Here is a 21,065-nt window from a genome sequence, read left to right on the forward strand (position 1 = left end):
CCAATCGGAATCCTGGAAAAAAACGTCAACAAATGACACGAGTAACTTCCAGTTACTTCCAAGATGGAACGAGAGAATGTTTCGTTTGGAGTGATAGAGAAGTGGAGTTACTTTTAAGTGTGATGTTAGAATATAAAACAGGTCAAATACAAGAAAATATTGACCAAACTAATTGTAAACACGGGTCGCACACATGACGCTGGTGACGTTTCTGTCGCATAATGTGACGTTCTGAAGCCTAAGGGTGCTTTCACCTCTGTCCCGTTTGGAGCAGTTGTTCCGGAACAGGGAGCGTTTCCCCCTAAAGATCGTATCGTTTGGTTTATGTGAACACAGCAATCGCGCTCGGATGCGGGACAAAACAAGCGAGCTGAGATCTCCTAGGAGAGGTTGGGGTTAGGTTCTCGGCTCGCTTCCATTCCAGACCTGGAGAGGTGCATTTTTTCTTTATTTGGAGTGAGAACATAATCGACACAGCAACCGACACAACTCCATTCATTGTGTATGTGCGACCGCGGCGCAAGGAGAAGAGTCGGTGCAGCCTCCACCACCTTCTCTCCTATGGGACGTGCCGAGATGTTGTCACAGCGCGGCACAGTGAAATTAAAACATTTTCAATTCGGGCAGCCTGCCGTGGCGCCCTCTCGCCCGCCGCTGAGCTCGGCGGCAGAGCGGTCCACTCTTGCGCCGCTAGCACATAAATGAACGGGAAAGCCGGCGGTGGTCTGGGCTTTGCGCCTTCTCTGTGAAAGGGGCTTTATAACCATTGTTGTTTTTCCCGGGGTACGTAAGAGGAAACTCCCTCCGCGTTCATTTCTGACCAATCAGAGAACAGCTGGTTCTCATGGCATTTGTTAAAAGCTTTTAACCGCTACAGACGCTTGCCTTGTGAACTAAAACGCCACAAACGAAAAACGAAACAACTTTATCGATTTAGCCCCTGAATCGGAACAAAACAAACGGGCCACAGGTCTGAAAAGCACCCTAAATGTTAGTTTCCCTCTGTTTACAAGCAAACGTGAAGACAGAGTTTTCAGAAATGATGGTTTTTGGTGACTTTGATCTTGGTTTTCGTGTAAATGAACGGCCAAAACGCATGAAAACACCACTGTTTTTGCTCCGTGTAAACAACAGGCCCTCTCTCTCTCTCCCCCCCCAGTGAGACTGCTGATCACCCCCCCCCCCTGCCGAGATGACCCGCGGCTGAAGGCCCGGCCCCCGGACCATGGCATGCGCCCCCCCCCGGCCTGCCAGCACTGACCATGGGGCTCCGGTCCAGACCCGTCGCTAGCGGCTCGGAGCAGCAGAAGAGGGGCTCGGGGGCCCCCCCCGGGGACCTGCCCCCCCCCGGGGAGGACAGGGATGGCGCCCTGCTGCTGGCGGGGGCCGGCCGGGAGGACGGCCGGCGGCCCCCCCAGGGCATCGGCATCGGGCTGCTGGCCAAGACCCCCCTGAACTACAGCCGGCCCCCCAAGAGGAACAACATCCGCCGCCGCAGGATCCAGAACCTGGTGTACGACGCGCTGGAGAGGCCGCGGGGCTGGGCCCTGCTGTACCACGCCTTCGTGTGAGTACCGGGGGTGTGATAAAACGCAATGTGATAAAACAAGATTTTCTAACGGCAAAGGCTGCGATTTGACCAGTCACGTGATCTGGTCACGTAATGTGCGAGTGAGCAGAGCGGTGCCGCGTAACCTACTGTATCTACCATGGCCTCAGCGTTAGGGCTCGGCCAGGCGGGCTGATTTATGGTTCTACGTTAAATCGACGCAGAGCCTATGGCGTAGGGAGCGTGTCGCCGCGTACCCTACGCCGTAGGCTCTGCGTTGGTGTAACGCGGAACCATAAATCAGCCGTGAGTCGCTGTGAGCCTGAACCTGCAGCTCGTCAGCTCATCAGGAGGTTAAACAGCGGGGCTGCCAGTTGTTCATTGCTGGTTCGTTTTGTTAACTCTGAGCTTTGTTGGTTTGTTTGTTAGTTTGCTGGTGGGTTTTTTCTCCCTGTGATTTCTGAGTTATTTGTGAAGACGTTCTGAGTTCCCTGTGAGGAAGGTTTTTTTGTTCCCTGTGGGAGTTTTTCTGTGTTTTTCTATTAAACTACGCCTCGTTTTGGCTAAAGTTTAACCCGGTTTGGTGTCGTGTGATTGGGTTCAGAGAGAACGACCCATGTGTAGACGTGTTAAAGAGGTAAAGCCACAGATGTTTTCTTTATTGTTGTAATCTGTGCTTTAAATAAATCTGACATTGTTTATTATAAAACAGACTGATTTATTGCTTGTGTAGTTGAAAAATACATGAGAACAGGACCTTGAAAAAATAATCGCATATTAAATCGCAATCGCAATATTGAGGAAAAAAATCGCAATTAGATTATTTTCAAAAATCGTTCAGCCCTAGTGGAGATGCACCGATCAGGATTTTGAGGGGCGATCACCAAAATCAGTATCTGCCGATCACAGATCACAGCTTGAAATCCATAAATTCGTCAATATTGTTGTCTCATGTACAACACTGACATTGTATTATGAGGTATCAACATTAGGAGATGAGAAAAAATCATGAATTGTTTTATTGCAGGCTGAGACAATATGCAATATTTCACCCTCTAGAGACTCTCAGAGACGACTTGGACTCATGTAGCTACCAGCTTCAGCTTTCCTGTGGTAATAATTACATACAACATGTGACCAACACAGACAACAGCAGACATGTGTCTCTCTAAAAGTTGATACAAGTTGTAAACTAAAAACCACAGTTTTCCTGTGGAAAGAAGAATTCAATCTTAAAATAAAAATGTATTATGAATTATTAAAGCAGCACAATGTAACTCCTAACGACCGACGCCGGCGGTCGTTAGGAGTGATGGTCATTAGGAGTGATGCAGCAGGAGTGACGCCGGCGGTCATTACGAGTGATTCGAGCAGTGATTAAAGCAGCACTATGTAACTTTTCCACCTTAATATAATATTTCCAGAGTTATTGTGATGGAACATCAACTTCCAACTGGTTTAATGAACCTCTGTCATGGTCTGAGGGGTCTGTATCGCCTTCACTGGCACTATGTAACTTTAAGGTGGATGGTAGGAACCCTTCCACACTACTGGTAAAGCACTACCGCTTTTGTCCAAAGGAGCCGCCAAACTCAACAAAAGCTGAAAGTTACATTGTGCTGCTTTAAGCTTTGTGAAAGCTTTAGCGGTAGCATCCGCCGCGTGCGAGGAAACTCTTGTGAGTGAAGCAAAACTCTTCACACTAGAACCCCAAATGACTTGTGAAGCGACTGACACGACTGTCGTCCTGCATGAAGGTTTGGACTGTATATAGTTTGGTTTAACTCCAGCAGACATTCATCAGTGAAATATTTACGACTCGGCAGTGTGTACCACAGATCCAAGCAGCTAACGACGCGTTTAAACCCGATCTCTTCTACAACAAAAAGCGGCTGATGAGCAAAGCATATGAATCCATTACCTTTACGATGTAGTACTTTATTTTTCTCGCTGTCGTTTATAGGTCTCTGTTACAGGTGAGGTAGCAGTGTTGCTCCGTTTCTGTCTCTGTCTTAGCGGCAGTCGACTTCTTAAACTTAATATCTTCCTTTGTGTGAAAAACGTTCAAATGTCTTATCAGCTTCGTTGTGTTGAAATTTTGTAACATTCCTCCTCGGGGTTTCTCCTTTGCACCTTGCAAAATACTATCTTATTCAGACATTGTAAAACTCCTGTACCGGCGACGCCATTTTCAGTATTGATGCTTTGTAGAGACACCACGCCCCCTCAGGAGACCTGGGTCTGAGATGTGGGAACGCAGCGCTGGCGGCGTTTTGTTGTTGTAAACGTCATCTGATTGGCTTACCGATAGGGCCATTATCGGGCCGATACCGATCGGTTGCCGATCGATCGGTGCATCTCTAGTTCTGAGTTCTGAGTTGTAGGAGTGGCTCTGAGTAAGTCTGGGTCCAGGTGGGTCCGTATGGAGCCAAATCAAGGCCAAAAGTTTTGCTAATTTGAAAATAAAATTTGAACCTGAAAATTCTTTTTTACAGTTTCAATTTTATTTTTTTCACGTCTTCACGTCTCACGTCTTTTTCACGTCTTTTTTTTCAGTTTCAAATCTTTTTTCTGAAAAAAAAAGACGTGAAACTGAAAAAAAGATTTGAAACTGAAATAAAAAGATTTGAAACTGAAAAAAAGATCTGATACTGAAAAAAAATAAAATTGAAACTGTAAAAAAGAATTTTCAGGTTCAAATTTTATTTTCAAATTAGCAAAACTTTTGGCCTTGATTTGGCTCCATAGGTCCCCAGCAGAGGGGGGGGGGGGGGGCCGGCGGGTTCTCTCAGGTCAGAACTGAACCGGCCCTGATCGAGGAGCTTTTATTGATTGTTTGATTGATTATTTCAGCGTGGAACTCCGGGGAGAACTATACGAATCTGACAGTTCTGGGTTTTCAGGCGGCGGGACGGGTTCTCCAACCAGAACCTGTACCAGGACCGCTGCCGAGGGTTTTCAGGACTACTGAGTCGCCGGGCTCATAACTGCTGACCCGTTTCATCGACTCGGCAGATGCAGGGGGGAGATCTGGAGGCTAGCGGGCCGCGTTCCTTCTAGAACCATCATTGGGGGTCCGGGATGTTGGTTCTGGGGGCTGTGAAAGTTCTGGTTGAATCCAAACGCTGGCTTTTCTTCTGAGGCCCATGTCTCCACTACGGTGTCAGGTTGAACCCTGAGGATCTCTCTGAAGATCACGGTGACACACCTGAGTCCCTGGACCTCCGTCTGAGTCCCAGACCTCTTCAGGCCGTAAAATTCAATTCAATTCAATTTTATTTATATAGCGTCTAATACAACAGAGTTGTCTCTAGACGCTTTACAGAGACCCATACCCAGAACATGACCCCCGAGCAGTTATTACATAAACAATGGCAGGTAAAAACTCCCCCAGTGGGAGAAAAACCTTAAGCCAAACAGTGGCAAGGAAAAACTCCCCTTTAGGAGGGAAGAAACCTTGAGCAGGACCAGGCTCATCAGGGGGGACCCTCCTGCCGAGGGCCAGACTGGTGGGTCAGGGACGGCAACAGCACAGCAGGCAGGTGGAAGCAGCAACGGGATGACCGGGGGTGGGGACCGCAGGCCAGCACACAGCTCCCGAAGCTCCGGCCCAATCAGCAAGTCCCAGGTTGGGGTGCAGGGTCAGGAAAAGACTTGTGCTCCGTAATGCAAGCTACAAGCCACCCACGGCCACCTGCAGGACAAAAGAGAGAAAAGGGAGGAGAAGGGGGGGCCAGCAACGGGATGACCAGGGGTGGGGACCGCAGGCCAGCACGCAGCTCCCGAAGCTCCGGCCCAATCAGCAAGTCCCAGGTTGGGGTGCAGGGTCGGGGAAAGACTTGTGCTCCGTAATGCAAGCTACAAGCCACCCACGACCACCTGCAGGTTCCGGTGTCCGGCAAAGGATGCTGCAACATGGACAAAAGAGAGAAAAGGGAGGAGAAGGGGGGGCCAGCACAAGAAACCACAGGAGCGACTCTGACACACTAAAGTTTACACTACCTAGAGATTTACCAACACCAGCTAGAGGTTTACTAAACACTAACTATAGGCTTTACTAAACAGAAATGTTTTAAGTTTAGTTTTAAAGGTGGAGGTGGTGTCAGCCCCCTTAACCCAGATTGGAAGTTGGTTCCATAGTAGTGGCGCCTGATAGCAGAACGCCCGCCCTCCAAATCTACATTTAGATACTCTAGGAACTACAAGTAAACCTGCACTCTGAGAACGGAGAGCTCTGACAGGAACATAAGGCACTATCAGGTCTTGCAAATAATGCGGAGCTAAGCCGTTTTGGGCTTTATACGCAAGTAATACAATTTTAAATTGGATTCTGAATTTTACGGGTAACCAATGGAGCGACGCTAACACTGGAGAGACGTGGTCTCTCCTGCTAATTCCTGTCAGTACTCGTGCTGCTGCATTTTGGATCAGCTGGAGCCTATTCAGCAAATTACTTGGACATCCTGCTAACAACACATTACAGTAATCTAGTCTAGAAGATACAAACGCATGAACTAGTTTTTCTGCATCACTCTGTGAGAGGATTTTCCTAATCTTTGCAATATTACGGAGATGGAAAAAGGCTATTTTACAAACCTGATTGACATATGGTTTAAACGACAAATCCTGATCGAAAATAACACCAAGATTTCTCACAGTTGCACTGGAAGCCATTGCAACACCATCTAATCCCTTCCTAAGATGCTCTGGACCAAGAATGATAACCTCTGTTTTATCTGAATTTAGAAGCAGGAAATTTCTGGACATCCAGTCCTTGATGTCCCTAAGACATGCCTGAAGTTTAACTAACGGTTCTGTTTCATCCGGCTTCATAGACAAATAGAGCTGCGTATCATCAGCATAACAATGAAAGTGTATGCCGTGATTCTGGATTATACTTCCCAACGGCTGCATGTATAAACTGAACAAGATTGGCCCTAGCACTGAACCCTGCGGAACACCATAACAGACCCTTGACTGTTCTGAAGAAACCTCATGTACATGAACAAACTGGAACCTGTCAGATAGGTATGATTTAAACCAACATAGAGCTGTCCCTTTAATCCCAACAACATGCTCTAACCTGTGCAGTAAAATGCCATGATCTATAGTGTCAAAAGCAGCACTGAGGTCCAGTAGAACCAATATGGACACTAATCCCTTATCTGAGGCCATAAGAAGGTCATTCGTGACTCGAACAAGTGCTGTCTCTGTGCTATGATGCATTCTGAACCCTGACTGAAAGACTTCAAACAGATCATTTCTATACAAATAGTCACATAACTGGCTTGAAACTGCCTTTTCCAGAATTTTAGACACAAATGGAAGGTTGGAAATTGGTCTATAATTAGCTAAGGTGTCTGGGTCAAGAGAAGGTTTTTTAAGTAAAGGTTTAATTACTGCGACTTTGAAAACCTGTGGTACATATCCTAAACTTAGGGATAAGTTAATTTGGTCCAGTATTGTCGTACCAATAAGAGAAAAAATATGTTTGAATAGTCGAGTCGGGATGGGGTCTAACATACATGTGGTTGACTTAGCTCTATTAACGAGTGAAGTCAGCTCAGGGAGGTCTATAGGATCAAAACAGTCTAGAGACAAGTCAGAGCCTAGGGAAGTCGCTAAAGCTGAAGAAACACCTACAACCGGCTGGTTGATTTCTTCTCTAATTCTCGCGATTTTACTGTTGAAGAAGCCCATAAAGTCCTCACTACTGAGAGCTGCAGGAATGCACGGCTCAACAGAGTTGTGACTCTTTGTCAGCCTGGCTACAGTGCTGAACAGAAAACGTGGGTTACTTTTGTTATCCTCTATCAACGTTGAATAATAAGCTGTTCTGGCTTTGCGAATGGCTTTTTTATATACTATTAGAATATCTTTCCATTCACGATGAGAGTCTACAGACCTACAAGAGTACCACTTCCTTTCCATTTTACGCACGTTTTGTTTCAACATGCGGATATCTGAATTATACCAGGGAGTTAAGCTCCTGTGGCTAGAAACCCTCCTTTTCAAAGGAGCAACTTCATCTAAAGCTGAATGCAACAAATCAGCAGTGTTACTAGCAAGGAAATCAACATCTGCAGAGGTAGAACCCAGGTCACTGGCCTCGACTACATCACTATTTCGCACTGTCGTAAGATAAGCAATGGCCTCCCTAAATTTAACAATAACTTCATCAGACAAACATCTGCTAAAATAATACCTCCTATTTTGCACTTCAACATCAACAAAATTAAATTCAAACGTTATTAAGTAATGGTCGGATAAAAGGGAGTTTACAGGTGACACCAACAGACCATCAGTTTCAACACCGTAGGTGAGAACGAGATCGAGAGTATGATTAAAACAGTGCGTCGGTTTATCCACTTTTTGTGAGATACCCATTGATTCTAGAAGAGAATCGAAGGCTAATTTAAGATTATCGCTTTCAACATCCATATGAATGTTAAAATCACCCACTATGATGAATTTATCTGTACTGATCAATAATCCAGAAAGGAAATCTGAAAATTCAGACAAAAACTCCAGATACGCACCAGCAGGGGGCCGGTACACTACCACTAACACAACTGGCTTCTCTGATTTCCGGCTCGGAAATTTCAGACCAAGCATGAGGCTTTCAAATGTATTATAGTTGCACTTAGGTTCAATTTTTGTTTGGAGACCGGAGTTATAAATTGCTGCGACTCCTCCGCCTCGGCCCGTGCTTCTAGGAATGTGATAATTAAAGTAGCCGGGCGGAGTTGATTCATTCAAACTAACATACTCTTCCTCCTGTAACCATGTTTCTGTTAAGCAGAAAATATCACTCCTGCTCTCTGTAATTATATCATTTACTAACAGAGACTTAGAGCTTAATGATCGTATATTTAGTAGTCCGCATCTAATTTTTCGTTCTGTAATTGGTACCAAATGTACATTGGTTTTAATTTTTACAAGGTTATCTTGGTTAACGCCTCTATAACGCTGCACCTGGTGAACTTTTGGAGGGCGGGGAACTGCAACCACTTCTATTTTGCTAGGCACCTGGCCAGAGTCGCCAATATCATGTAATCCTACAGTTTTAGAGTCGCTAATTACATAATGCAATCCTACAGTTTTGTTGGCAGGCGTTGGTCCTTGAGAAGCAACAGATGTGTCGCTGAGTGGGGAAAAACGGTTAGACACATGAAGCGGGTGGTGGTGTTCTGTGAGCCCTTTAAGACTACCCTTCCTCCGAACCGTCACCCAGCTGCCCTGCCTGGCCGGCTGCCGGAGAGCTGCAGGGGAGCGGTTACGCTCAGCTGCTACGGGCCGGTCCGCAGAGGATTCTATCGGACTATGGTCTAGTTGGCCAAACCGGACCTCTAACTGACTAAGCCTCGCCTCCAGCCCTGTTAAACTACAGCTCTGCATCCTGGCCTGGACCCTGCATTGTCAGGGGGAGTGTCTAATAACATTGGCCAGATTTCTAGACATAAGAGCTGCACCATCCCGGGTGGGATGAATGCCGTCCCTTCTAATCAGACCGGGCTTTCCCCAGAATGTCTCCCAGTTGTCAATAAAGTCCACGTCGTTTTCTGAACACCACTGAGACAACCAGCGGCGGAGCGAGAGCATGCGACTAAACATGTCATCGCTGGTCAGATTGGGGAGGGGGCCAGAAAAACCTACGGAGTCCGACATGGTTTTGGCGTAGTTACACACCGAGACAATATTCATTCTGGTTACTTCCGACTGGCGAAGACGGGAGTCATTAGCTCCGACATTGATGATAACTTTACCATATTTACGATTACCCTTTGCCAGTAGCTTCAAATTTGCTTCTATGTCGCCCGCTCTGGCCCCCAGGATACACCTAACTAAGGTCTCTGGAGTCGGCCTCACATGTCTCACAATAGAGTCTCCAATCACCAGGGTCTGTTTCTCAACAGATGTGTCGCTGAGTGGGGAAAAACGGTTAGACACATGAAGCGGGTGGTGGTGTTCTGTGAGCCCTTTAAGGCTACCCTTCCTCCGAACCGTCACCCAGCTGCCCTGCCTGGCCGGCTGCCGGGGAGCTGCAGGGGAGCGGTTACGCTCAGCTGCTACGGGCCGGTCCGCAGAGGATTCTATCGGACTATGGTCTAGTTGGCCAAACCGGACCTCTAACTGACTGAGCCTCGCCTCCAGCCCTGCAAATAAGCTACACTTTAAGCACTTACCGTCTTCACTAAAGGAGGCAGAGGAATAACTAAACATTTCACACACTGAGCAGGAAAGAGGAGAAAATCTGTCCACTGTTGTCAAAAGTCTCTGAGGACTAAAGTTAGAAAGCGCTGCTTTCATCAGCCGTGATGCGTTCAGGTGACGTCCGTCAGGTTTCACCGGGGACTTCTCAGGGTTCAGGTCTGTCCCAGCGGTGGTTCCTCGGTGCCAGGGGTTCGAACCGTCAACCGGCAACACATCGCCTCTCCTCAGCCAATCAGAGCTGATCTAGACCAGGGGTCGGCAACCCGCGGCTCTAGAGCAGCATGCAGCTCTTTAGCGCCGCCCTAGTGGCTCCTGGAGCTTTTTCAAAAATGTTTGACCTTTTTCTTCCTTTTTTCCTTTTTTTTCTCTTTTTTTCTTTTTTTTCTTTTTTCTTTACTTCCTTTTTCCTTTCCTTTTTAATCTCAACATTTCGACTTTTTTCTCGACATTTCGACTTTTTTCTCAAAATTTTGACTTTTTGCTCGAGATTGTACTTCCACATTAATCTCATAATTTCGACTTTTTGTGCATAAGTGCATAATGAAAAAAAATCTTCCCCCAGTTATAACTAATATAGATACATGCAGCACGTGTTGCCTTCATTCTAACACTTTTCATGTTTTGCGGCTCCAGACATATTTGTTTTTTGTGTTTTTGGTCAAACATGGCTCTTTCAACATGTTGGGTTGCCGACCCCTGATCTAGACGAGCTTTATTTGCTTATAAAAGAGTTTTTATCGACTTGTTATCGAGGTCCAGCCTGAGAGACTGAACTCGGGGCAGCAAACCCCCTTTTCTTTTCCTGGCAACAGTTTATTGTCACTTCTCTCATCGTGAGGCGACAGCCGTCGCCGTGACGACGTGACTCATCATCGTCAAGCTGCTGGATATGTGTGTGTGTGTGTGTGTGTGTGTGGGGGGGGTCGTTGGAGCGTCAGGTGGCAGCGTTGGTGTGAAAGTGCTGAGCCGGCGATGGAGGTGACGAACGCTCGGCTCTGGTGTGTGTGTGTGTGTGTGTGTGTGTGTGTGTGTGTGTTGGACGGTCCGTTTCTCCCATGATGCCGTGGTGATCCTCCGGGGTTTCCCACCGCCGTGACGGTGAAGCACCAGAGGAACCTCGGGGGTTTTCCCGGTTCCTGTCCTCCGTCCTGCTCGTGTCCTTTCATCCCTCGTTCACTTTGATATCACCATGACAACCCCCCCCCCCCTCTAATACAGCTCAGGGACGTCTACAGACTCATTACAGTGAAACGGTTCATGTGGACTAGGAATGGGCGATATTTTACCGTTCACGATAAACCGTCAAAAAAAATTCCCCACGGTAAGAATTTGTCATCTCGCGGTAAAAACGATAAATTCCCGTTGATGACGTTTTGTGTAAAGCTGATTTATGGTTAAGAAAGAAAGAAAGAAAGAAAGAAAGAAAGAAAGAAAGAAAGAAAGAAAGAAAGAAAGAAAGAAAGAAAGAAAGAAAGAAAGAAAGAAAGAAAGAAAGAAAGAAAGAAAGAAAGAAAGAAAGAAAGAAAGAAAGAAAGAAAGAAAGAAAGAAAGAAACATGGCGGATCTGAAGTCATTCCAGTTTTACAGGTGTAACTCATTTAATTGGTTTTTATCAATTCAATTTAATTGGTGTAGTTTAGTAGCATTTAGTATCTTTTAGAGCAGTGTTTTGGCTCCAAAGACTGAATGTGGTGATAGATTTATAGTTACAAAGGTGGAGTTGAATTGGTATTTTTTTTATCGTCATTTTTATCATTATCGGGATAAATGCCAGAAATTATCGTGATACATTTTTTAGCCCATACCGCCCATCCCTACTGTGGACCTGGACCAGTGGTTCTGGTTTCCAGTTCTAGTCGGACTTTCCTTCCGAGACGATAAATCATCTTTTCATCCATCAAGATATAAGACATCAGCTCAGTTTAGAGGTGTGATGTGGTCCAGACCAGGTTCTTCTGCCTCCTGAACTCAAACCAGAATCCAGATAAAACCAGATCCACGGCTGTTCAGGTGAATAAAAACATGACAAAATAAACGTAAACAAAGCCGGTAAAATAGGCAAGGCAAGTTTATTTGTACAGCACAATTCAACACAAGGTAATTTACATCAACATTTAAAGTGACAAGACACAATTAAAACAGTAAATAACAAATAAAATGATAAGAAAAGGTAGGTAAAAGGGTAAAATAATAAAAAGCACAAGTTGTTAAAGTAAGGGCAGTAGATCCAGCAGGTACATTTCATTCTTACAATGGCAATAATTACATTTCTATACAGTCAAAACGTAACAAAGACCGGGTCAAATACAGTATTACTAAAGGTAATCTGTAACAATTTGTACAGTGAATTAAACTTGTGCTGTCTTTGGGTCAAGGGAGGGTGAAGGGAGAAAAGAAGGAATGAAGGAAGGAAGTGGGAAAGGGAGTAAGGAAGGGAGAAAAGATGGAGGGAAGGGAGAAAGGAAGGAAAGAATGGAGAAAAGGAAAGAAAGAAGGAAGGAAAAAGCAAAGAAGGTAATAAAGGAACGAATGACGAAAGGGAGGTAGTAAGAAAAAGGAGTAAAGGAGGATAAAAAAGGAGGAAAAGAGGAAATGAAGAAGGAAGGAGAGAGCAGGAGGAAAGAAGGATAGAAGAATTGGGTCATTTTTACCCAAAGACAGTACAAGGGTTAAACCAATATGACAATTCTAGGCCACAATCCCTGTTTCCGGGTCTTATTTCACACAAAATATACATAAATAAACAGTAAAAGCAGGAGACGACACACGGGCTGGATTACCCTCCACATTAGGTTTATTTAGAACCTTCTTGAGTATTTTCAGAGGAAAAAAGACACAAAACGGACTTTTCTTCTTTAGCCCCTCCTACTGCTCATAGCTGATGTAAAGGGGGGCGGAGTCAGCAAGCCCCTCCCTGAATTAGCATTCAGCTTTGCTTCGGGTCTGTGATGTCACAAGCCCGAGTGAACCAGGAACCTCACAGGGGGAAGTTCTGAAGCCGGTGCAGGAATAAAAAAGGTCAGTTTCAGGTCTTGACACTTTGACTGATAAGTCAATAATTGAATTAGAGTCGGCGGTTCTGTCGGCCTGCAGGGATTTCTGTCATCATCCGGATTACCCGACTCTCCGGGGAGTCCAGGGACCCGGACGTTCCCCGAGGAGCCGTCAGAGTCCCGGAGAAATACTGAAATAAAAGAAAATCAGCAAGTCGACCAAAAGGAAACCTGCACTTTTATCCGGGACAGAAACAGGAACCACCTTTACTCACTTTAGTGTTGTTTCTGTCAGCCTGTTTCCATTCTATTTTCAGTTTAGTCTTTGGATCAAGCTATCATTTTAGTTATTCCTTTTCCTTAGTTTTCTCCTTTTAGTCGTGTCAAGTTTCAGTCGACTAAAAAGCCTGAGCATTTTAGTCTTATTTTAGTCAGAATTGTCCATTTTAGTCTAGTTTTAGTCAAAGATTGTATTTAGCCAAAGCTATTTTATAATTCAAACAAGGTTATCTTAATATTATATTATTGTTACCTTATAGACTCAAGAATACATTCATTCAGATACAGAAGACTCTAATTTGAGTTTACAACATATTTATTTTTCCACATTTTCTCCACATCTTTCCGACGACAAATTGGGGTTTTCTTTTCCACGTCTATGTAGGAAAGTGGATCTAAAGATCTAAAGACTAAACTGGTTTAAAGACTAAACCAGAGGAAACTGGAGTTTTTATTTTGTCATCTACATTTTAGTCCTGTTTTTTATTCCTCTATTCCTCTATTGCATTATATATTTAATTATCGTTATCGTCACATGACCAGCATTTTTGTTTTGCATTTTCCTAATTTTCGTTGACGAAAGCAACTTTAACTCACAGGTACTTCCACCGGTACAGAACGTACCGAGCCAGTCCCGCCCGTTTTGGGGCGGAGCTTAATGCAAAACCCATATAAAAGAGTCCAATAGCAACTAATGGACTATTCTGATCAATCAATTCAGCCGTTATTGAAATGATTAGTTAATTAATAATTATTAAAAAGTGTCTTATTCAGCTGAATTTGTTTAAACGAGGCACTAATTAACAATAAAAAGACGATAAAGACGGGACACTGCTCATGTGCAACTCTCAGCAGAGACGGGAAGGGAGGGGGACGTCCTCTCTCTGCCTGGATTTTAGTTTCAGACTAAAGTCGACAAATGAATGAGTCGGCGACTCTTTCAGGTATTGATCTTTGTCGACTGATTGTTGAACCGCCGGTCAAATCCGGATGCAATCGACCGATCACCTGTATCGAACAGGAATGTGATGATTAATCCGGCCCGGTTAGTTCTGAAGGGGGGATGTTGGGTAGGAATGGGCGATATTTTACCTGTTCACGATAAACCGTCAAAAAAAAAAAAAGTTTTTGTGTAAAACTTGATTTATGGTTCTACGTTAAATCCACGCACAACGTACGTGAAGGAAGGAAGGAAGGAAGGAAGGAAGGAAGGAAGGAAGGAAGGGAAGGAAGGAAGGAAGGAAGGAAGGAAGGAAGGAAGGAAGAAGGAAGGAAGGAAGGAAGGAAGGAAGGAAGGGAGAAAACAAGGAAGGAAGGGAGAAAACAAGGAAGGGAAGAAGGTAGGAGGAGCAGGAGGAAAGAAAGAAAGAAGGAAGGAAGGAAATGAGCCTGAAAGAAAGAAAGAAGAAAGAAAGAAAGAAAGAAAGAAAGAAAGAAAGAAAGAAAGAAAGAAAGAAAGAAAGAAAGAAAGAAAGAAAGAAAGAAAGAAAGAAAGAAAGAAAGAAAGAAATGAGCCAGAAAGAAAAAAGGATAAATTCCCGTTGATGACGTTTTTGTGTAACAAACATGGCGGATCTGAGAGCGAGATAGATTTATAATTGAAAAGATGGAGTTGAATTAGTATTTTTTTTATCGTTATCAGGATAAATGCCAGAAATGATCGTGATACATTTTTTAGTCCATACGGCCCATCCCTAGTGTTGGGACGTGTTTTGGGTTTTCTGAGGTCACTTCTCATCTCAGAAACATCTGATTGACTCCCATGATGCACCTCTGCAGGTGGAGCTTTGCAAAGGGAAGCGTTGAGTACGAGCCTCCAGATCCGTGGCTGTGAGGGGAATCTCAGGTCACAGCGTGGAGATGCAGCTACCGTTGCAGCGCCCGAGCACTGGAGCTGCCCAACTTAACGGTTTCCATGGCACCGCAGCGGAGCGAGTGAAATCGGATCCAGAGTGGAGGCTGGGAGTCGGGCTGAGGGAGAGAGAAGAGAGAGGGGGGGGGGGGGATGCTTGACATCAGCAAGTTTCTGTGGCGGAGCGCCGCTGATCTTTGGCCTCCGCCCTGCCATCCAGACAGGCCTGACAGCACGCCCGTCTTCCCAGAATGCAACACTGCAGAAATCTCCTCTCTTCTCCTCTTTGACGGCTGGTCCAGCTGCAACCCGTCACCGGCTCGGGCCCCGCTCTTCTTCTGGCCAGGCGTGTGAAACCACAGAACGCTGATGAACCGGGGCTGTGACATCACAGACCCAGATCTGGCAGAATTTAAGCTCCACCCACGACCTCAAATCAGGCTGTTTTAATGTCTGTTAACAGCAAACTCAGCAGTACTAATAAACCTTCATGTACTTAGAAAAACTGCGGGGTTATATATATATATATATATATATATATATATATATATATATATATATATTATATATATATATATATATATATACATATATATATATATATATTAGGGCTGTTCGATTAAATCGATTTTAAATCGTAATCGTGATTATTAGAACGATGTTAAAAACGTGAAAAATCGTAAAATCGATTTTTCACTTTTTTTTTTTTTTTACCTTGTCTGCACACATATTAATGATTGATACCATATTAATGATTGATGGAAATACCTCTCAATACCTGCGACAAGTGCCCCATCGGAGAGGCTCTTTAGTGTAGGAGGGGGCGTTGTAACATGCCACCGGTAGACCGGCTCGTGTTCCTTGCAAAAAACTTGCAAATGTGAATATCAAATGTAATGACTGACATTACACACCTCTACCCTCCTTCATGGGTTGCATTATATTTAGCATGCAAAGACCCAGTTTAGTTTAATTAGAAAATGTCTTGTTTTATTTAATTGGAAATATAACTTACTGTATGTTTGCAAGTGCTGATTTGCTGATATTTTTTTTTCAGAGAAAAAACTTTATATTTTATTATATTTTTTAAAACCTTTTTTTCAACTTATTTTACAGAGTTTTGCACTTTATTCATTCATTTTTGGTTTAATAAGAGCAAAGTTTGCACTTAAAGCCCAATGGGGCAAATGTTCAATAAAAAAACAGCATATTTGAAATCATTTCTTTGCCTTTTGTCAATTCACAAAATAATCGTAATCGTAATCGAAAATCGGATTTTGAGAGAAAAAAATCGAGATTTTATTTTTTGGGCAAAATCGAACAGCCCTAATATATACAGTATATATATATTATTGGTGGCCAAATTAACGAGTTAACGCAGCGTTAATTCCTTGCCGTATTGACGCAATTAAAATGTCACGCATAACGCAAAAATATATTTTTCGGTGGCTGAAAAAAACTCCAGCACTTCCGGCTTCCGAAACAACAGACCAATCACAACCGTTACAATGACTGGGAGGCGGAGTGTTGAGGAAAAAACTGGTTTGTGATTCGTTTACTCGTCTACTCGTCTGTCAATCAGCAAGCAATCACAAAGCATGTTGTCTTTTACACGTGAAAATATCAGTTTCTGTGCAGAGAAGTTCGATCGGAGACTAAAACTGCCTTTATTTGAGCCCCAGAGTTCAGCGATGACTATTTAAAAACTACGTTTGGAGCTGTGATGCATGAGAGTTGTGTGGAAAGGTTATCAGAATCCTCCCGGATTAAACTCCTGATCGGTTTCCTCTGATCTCTGCCGGCTGATTATTATTTACTACGACACCTGGAACCCAGTTCAGGCTCAGGTGGCCGAGTTCAGACTCGTTCCTGTCGCTGCCCTCGCCGGAGGAAACAGAGACTCTCACTCACTTAATGAAAAAGCTAAATAAAACCTCGGCTGGACGACAGAAGCATCTGTTGGTGTGTGAGGAGCCCAGATCCCCCTGCAAATTTACTGAGTTATAATCTGCTCTGTGTTGTCGGAGTTTGACATCGTTGTGGAGGAATTAAACCCACTCGGCTCTCTGATATGGAGCTAGAACAGTCTCATAATTCGCAAATGCACACACCGTTTCACAAATGCACAGGACAAGTTTCACAAATGCACAGAACAAGTCACACTTACATAGGACAAGATACACAAATGTATTTTTGATGCACACACAAATATAACTTGATTTACAAAGGTTTTTTTGTCTGTGAGCTGCGCTGGATTTGCGTGTGACTTTTGAGATTCTCCTGACGTGACTCGATCCACAAATACGTTTGTTTTAACACGGAAGGATCTGCAACCAATCAGATGTCTCCATGTAACACTTAGTCAAACCAAACGGAGCAAATACAGAAATATCTTTGCTGTTTCTCCTCATCAGTTGCTGCATCGGCAGGACTAAGAGCTCTCCAGTCTCCCGACGGCTCTGGTTGAACGGCCCGACAAACCATCTCCGATCGCGCTGTTTTCTTTACCGAGATCACAAGAAAAGCAGAGCAGTGATCTCGTCTCCATCCCGTGTTGCTGTCTTGTTTATTTATCTTTATTCCATCAACTCGAAATATTGAATCACTTTTCTAAGCGAACGACGCTAACGCAGCTCAAACAGCAGGTGTATCCGCCCCTTTAATCTGATTGGTTTACGAGTAAGTCGTCCCCCACGTGGGGTGCTCTCTTATGATTGGCTGAAACAAAGGAAGACATCTGATTGGTTGAAGATCCTTCCGTGTTAAAAAAAACGTATTTGTGGATCGAGTCACGTCAGGAGAGTCTCAAAAGTCACATGCAAATCCAGCGCAGCTCACAGACAAAAAAACATTTGTAAATCAGGTTATATTTGTGTGTGCATCAGAAATACATTTGTGTATTTTGTCCTACGCACGTGTGAATTGTTCTGTGCATTTGTGAAACGGTGTGTGCATTTGCGAATCGGTGTGTGCATTTGTGAATTTTGTCCTGTGCATTTGTGAAACGGTGTGTGCATTTGTGAATTTTGTCCTGTGCATTTGCGAATCGGTGTGTGCATTTGTGAATTTTGTCCTGTGCATTTGTGAAACGGTGTGTGCATTTGCGAATTATGAGACTGTTCTAACTCCATACTCTGACACCTGCAGAGATTCATGTTCAGGTTCTTCACAGCCGGTCGGTCAGGTCGAGGTCTGGACTTTGACTCATTTGAAAATGAGCACCTTTTGGAGAGAAATTGTTGGGTTTATGAATCCTCCTGGGATTCTTTCCCAATGGTTTTCCCTGTTGAGGATCCATCAGCCCCGTTTCAGTCAGTCAGCAGGATTCTAGTCGTGTTCTGCCGGATGCATCAGAATGCATCATTTTCAATTAAAAAGAAAAGAAAAGACTGAATATTGATCTAAAACAGCTGTGGGAGACGAACCCGGAGGCGCTCATGTTGTTATTAAAGCCTGAATAATTGATGCTCTGTTGCGTCTGGTGCTGAACGTGAAAAAAGCCCAGACTCACTTTCAGCTTTCGTCAAGGATTATCACAGGAAGTGATGTCAGAGGAGTCGTTAGCGTCGCTCAGTTGTGGGGAAAGCGTGAAAACCATTCATTGGTGAAAACCTGTTTCATTCACTAATTTCACCGTAACGGCTGTTTGTGTTTACCAGCCGTGGCATCGGTGCAGGGCTCCCTGACGGGCTCTGTGGTTGTGGTCATTTAGCGTAATGACATTCATCTGCCGCAAGTGTTGCACCGCCGGGAGTCAATCAGCCGGCGTGGGGAGGAAATCTAATATCCGACTCCATTAACTCGGCGTGCAGCCACGTCTGGAGCCTGATGATGACTGAGGAATTAGAAGAATTCGTCTCGTGTTTCAGGGACATCCCAACGTTTCCGTAAAGGTCTCATTAGCTGTGAACCGCAGAGTTTGATGAGAGCGATTTTCTGCTGGTTTCTCTGTTTATCCAACAAGCCGGTCTGACTAGGCCCCTGTTAGCCTAGCCTAGTGGCTACACCTCGCTAAAGGTGTGGCAATAACTTTGAAATAAATCAAATATGTTGTTATTCACAAGATGTGACTTGTACACACGTCAAGAGCGTAAATCTAATCAAACAGCGTCTTCATTTCACCAAAAATATCTCTGCCAATGAGGTGAGAGAGATTTTCTTGACTTGACTCCTTAAAACTAGCAAAATAGTGTTTTCTTGAAATAAGGCATTTTTACTTTCTTGTAAGGAAATATAATTAAAATTAGAAGCAACTGTCTTTTAAACAGATACATGAGAGGAACTTTATTTTGGAAGGGACAGCGGACAGTTTACAGTCAGAACTGGCTTAAAAAGATTAAAAACATAAAAAGATGCAGCTCTGCATCATCTGGACAGAAGTAATAATTTGATGACGAAGTTGGTAAAGTAAACATTGATGTCTCCACCCATAGACATATATAAAGGCTAGATGACTCACGGCGGAGTCTCCAGCGTCGTTCACCCGCGGCCATCTTGCCACAGGAGACTCTCTGGTGCGCATGCGTGCGCATGCGTGCGCATGCGTGCGCTATAGTTGTTGCTGTTGGAGGGGGAGTGGTCTGTACAGACAAAAATACTCATAACTTGCTGAAATCTTGACGGATTTACAAACGGATTGGTTCATCATAAACGTCATTAACGTGGGTATGATTCGGGATGCTTGGACATGTTGAAATTGTATCTCTTCGTTTCGAAAAACGACCTAATCATGCAGCATATACAATAGTTGTGTATCACCACTAACTAACGTTAACGTTACCTGCCCAAGTTATCAAGGGTGACCACCAGTACTCAAGTTGTAAAAAAAAAAAAAACATCAGGGGGGATGGTGGATTTTATCATATGGGGACAGATAATTTGTGCTGATTACAAATAATATAATATATTACAAATAATAGCAGTGACCAAAACACCTGCAGAAATACTGCAGGAATGACATAGCAGCAGTTAAATGCAGCCTTCTGTAAGCTTTAAATATCCACTGGGCTTACATCAAATACATCAAAACACAACAATAAAAAACACTTTTATGAACTTATCAATATGACTCTGTCCTTCACATAGACACACATATGTAATGTCATGACGTAAATACATCATAATGTAATAATATATTAATGTGTTATGTCATATGAATACATGTTATATGGTAATAATATATATATATATATATATATATATATATATATATATATATATATATATATATATATATATATATATATATATATATATATATATGGTAATAATATATATATATATGTTATAATGTAACTATAAATATTACTAAGAATACTATAGAAATATTGATTAAATGTGAAAACCATGTCATGGCTATCTGTTTCTGGTTATTTTCATATAAAAGTACGTTTTTCAATGTTTATAATTATTCACAAGTATGCAGTGTCATAACTACATCTCTGACGTTCATGACAAACCAAACTGTTTGAAAATCTGTTGAGAATTGAGCAAGTTATGGTTGTTTTGCAGTACATGCACCATTAAACACAATGTTAAAGTGAGCGAACTCTCCTGTGGCAAGATGGCCGCCGTGTGACGACGTCGCTCTCCATTGGCAACAGCGCGGACGAGTCATCTAGCCTTTATATATGTCTATGTCTCCACCGCTGGAGCGTCGGCTAGTTTATACTGATGGACGCCACCCCAGGGTGCTGTTCTCAGTAGCTGCACGCTTAACATCCATCCATCCATCCATCCATCCCATCCATCCATCCATCCATCCATCCATCCATCCATCCATCCATCCATCCATCCATCCATCCATCCATCCATCCATCCATCCATCCATCCATCCATCCATCAATCCATCCGTCCATCCATCCATTAGGGGTGTGCAAACAAGGGTACCTCACGATTCGATTCAATTTCGATTATTGGAGCTTCGATTCTTCGATTATAACGATTGTCGATTCGATTCGATTATTGGTGCCACGATTCTTCGATTATTGTGATTTCTAATGCTTTTTTCCATACAAGATTGATTTTTTCTTCATCTGTGGCTACATTTGTAAATAAATAGCCAATCAATTAACTCAGTTCCTCTAACAACACTCATTAAGTATAACAAGGTTTTTTAAACATTTGACATGTATTTTTCAAAGACACAAAATAATTTATTTTATGACTATGTAAACAT

At 43.6% G+C, this 21,065-nt stretch overlaps 2 protein-coding genes across 2 annotated transcripts in view; one reads left to right on the plus strand and one right to left on the minus strand.

Annotated features, from left to right (window-relative positions):
• Nucleotides 1–1,204: 1,204 nt before the first annotated feature.
• The window catches only part of kcnq3 (potassium voltage-gated channel, KQT-like subfamily, member 3), a 134,664-nt gene continuing 114,803 nt past the window's right edge, over nucleotides 1,205–21,065 (plus strand). Inside the window, exon 1 of the mRNA XM_061730975.1 lies at nucleotides 1,205–1,567. Within this exon, the coding sequence (XP_061586959.1) occupies nucleotides 1,263–1,567 (305 nt within the window). The 5' untranslated portion in view covers nucleotides 1,205–1,262. The remainder of the gene's footprint in view (nucleotides 1,568–21,065) is intronic.
• Nucleotides 8,917–10,929, minus strand: LOC133451720 (uncharacterized). Its single transcript, XM_061730864.1, has 2 exons — nucleotides 10,852–10,929; nucleotides 8,917–10,006 (listed from the first exon to the last, which is right to left on the minus strand). The coding sequence occupies exons 1-2, from the start codon at nucleotides 10,927–10,929 to the stop codon at nucleotides 8,969–8,971; spliced, it is 1,116 nt and encodes a 371-aa protein (XP_061586848.1). The 3' UTR covers nucleotides 8,917–8,968.

This window comes from Cololabis saira, chromosome 10 (assembly GCF_033807715.1).
Source record: "Cololabis saira isolate AMF1-May2022 chromosome 10, fColSai1.1, whole genome shotgun sequence".
NCBI classification, from domain to species: domain Eukaryota; kingdom Metazoa; phylum Chordata; class Actinopteri; order Beloniformes; family Belonidae; genus Cololabis; species Cololabis saira.

Excerpts from the sequence above, each read along its gene's own strand:
- LOC133451720 (XM_061730864.1), bottom strand. The coding sequence starts at position 10,929 with ATGAAAGGACACGAGCAGGACGGAGGACAGGAACCGGGAAAACCCCCG. Across the intron at positions 10,007-10,851 it reads GGTGCTTCACCGTCACGGCG|ATCAGCTCTGATTGGCTGAG; the intron begins GTGGGAAACCCC and ends CCCCTGGTCTAG.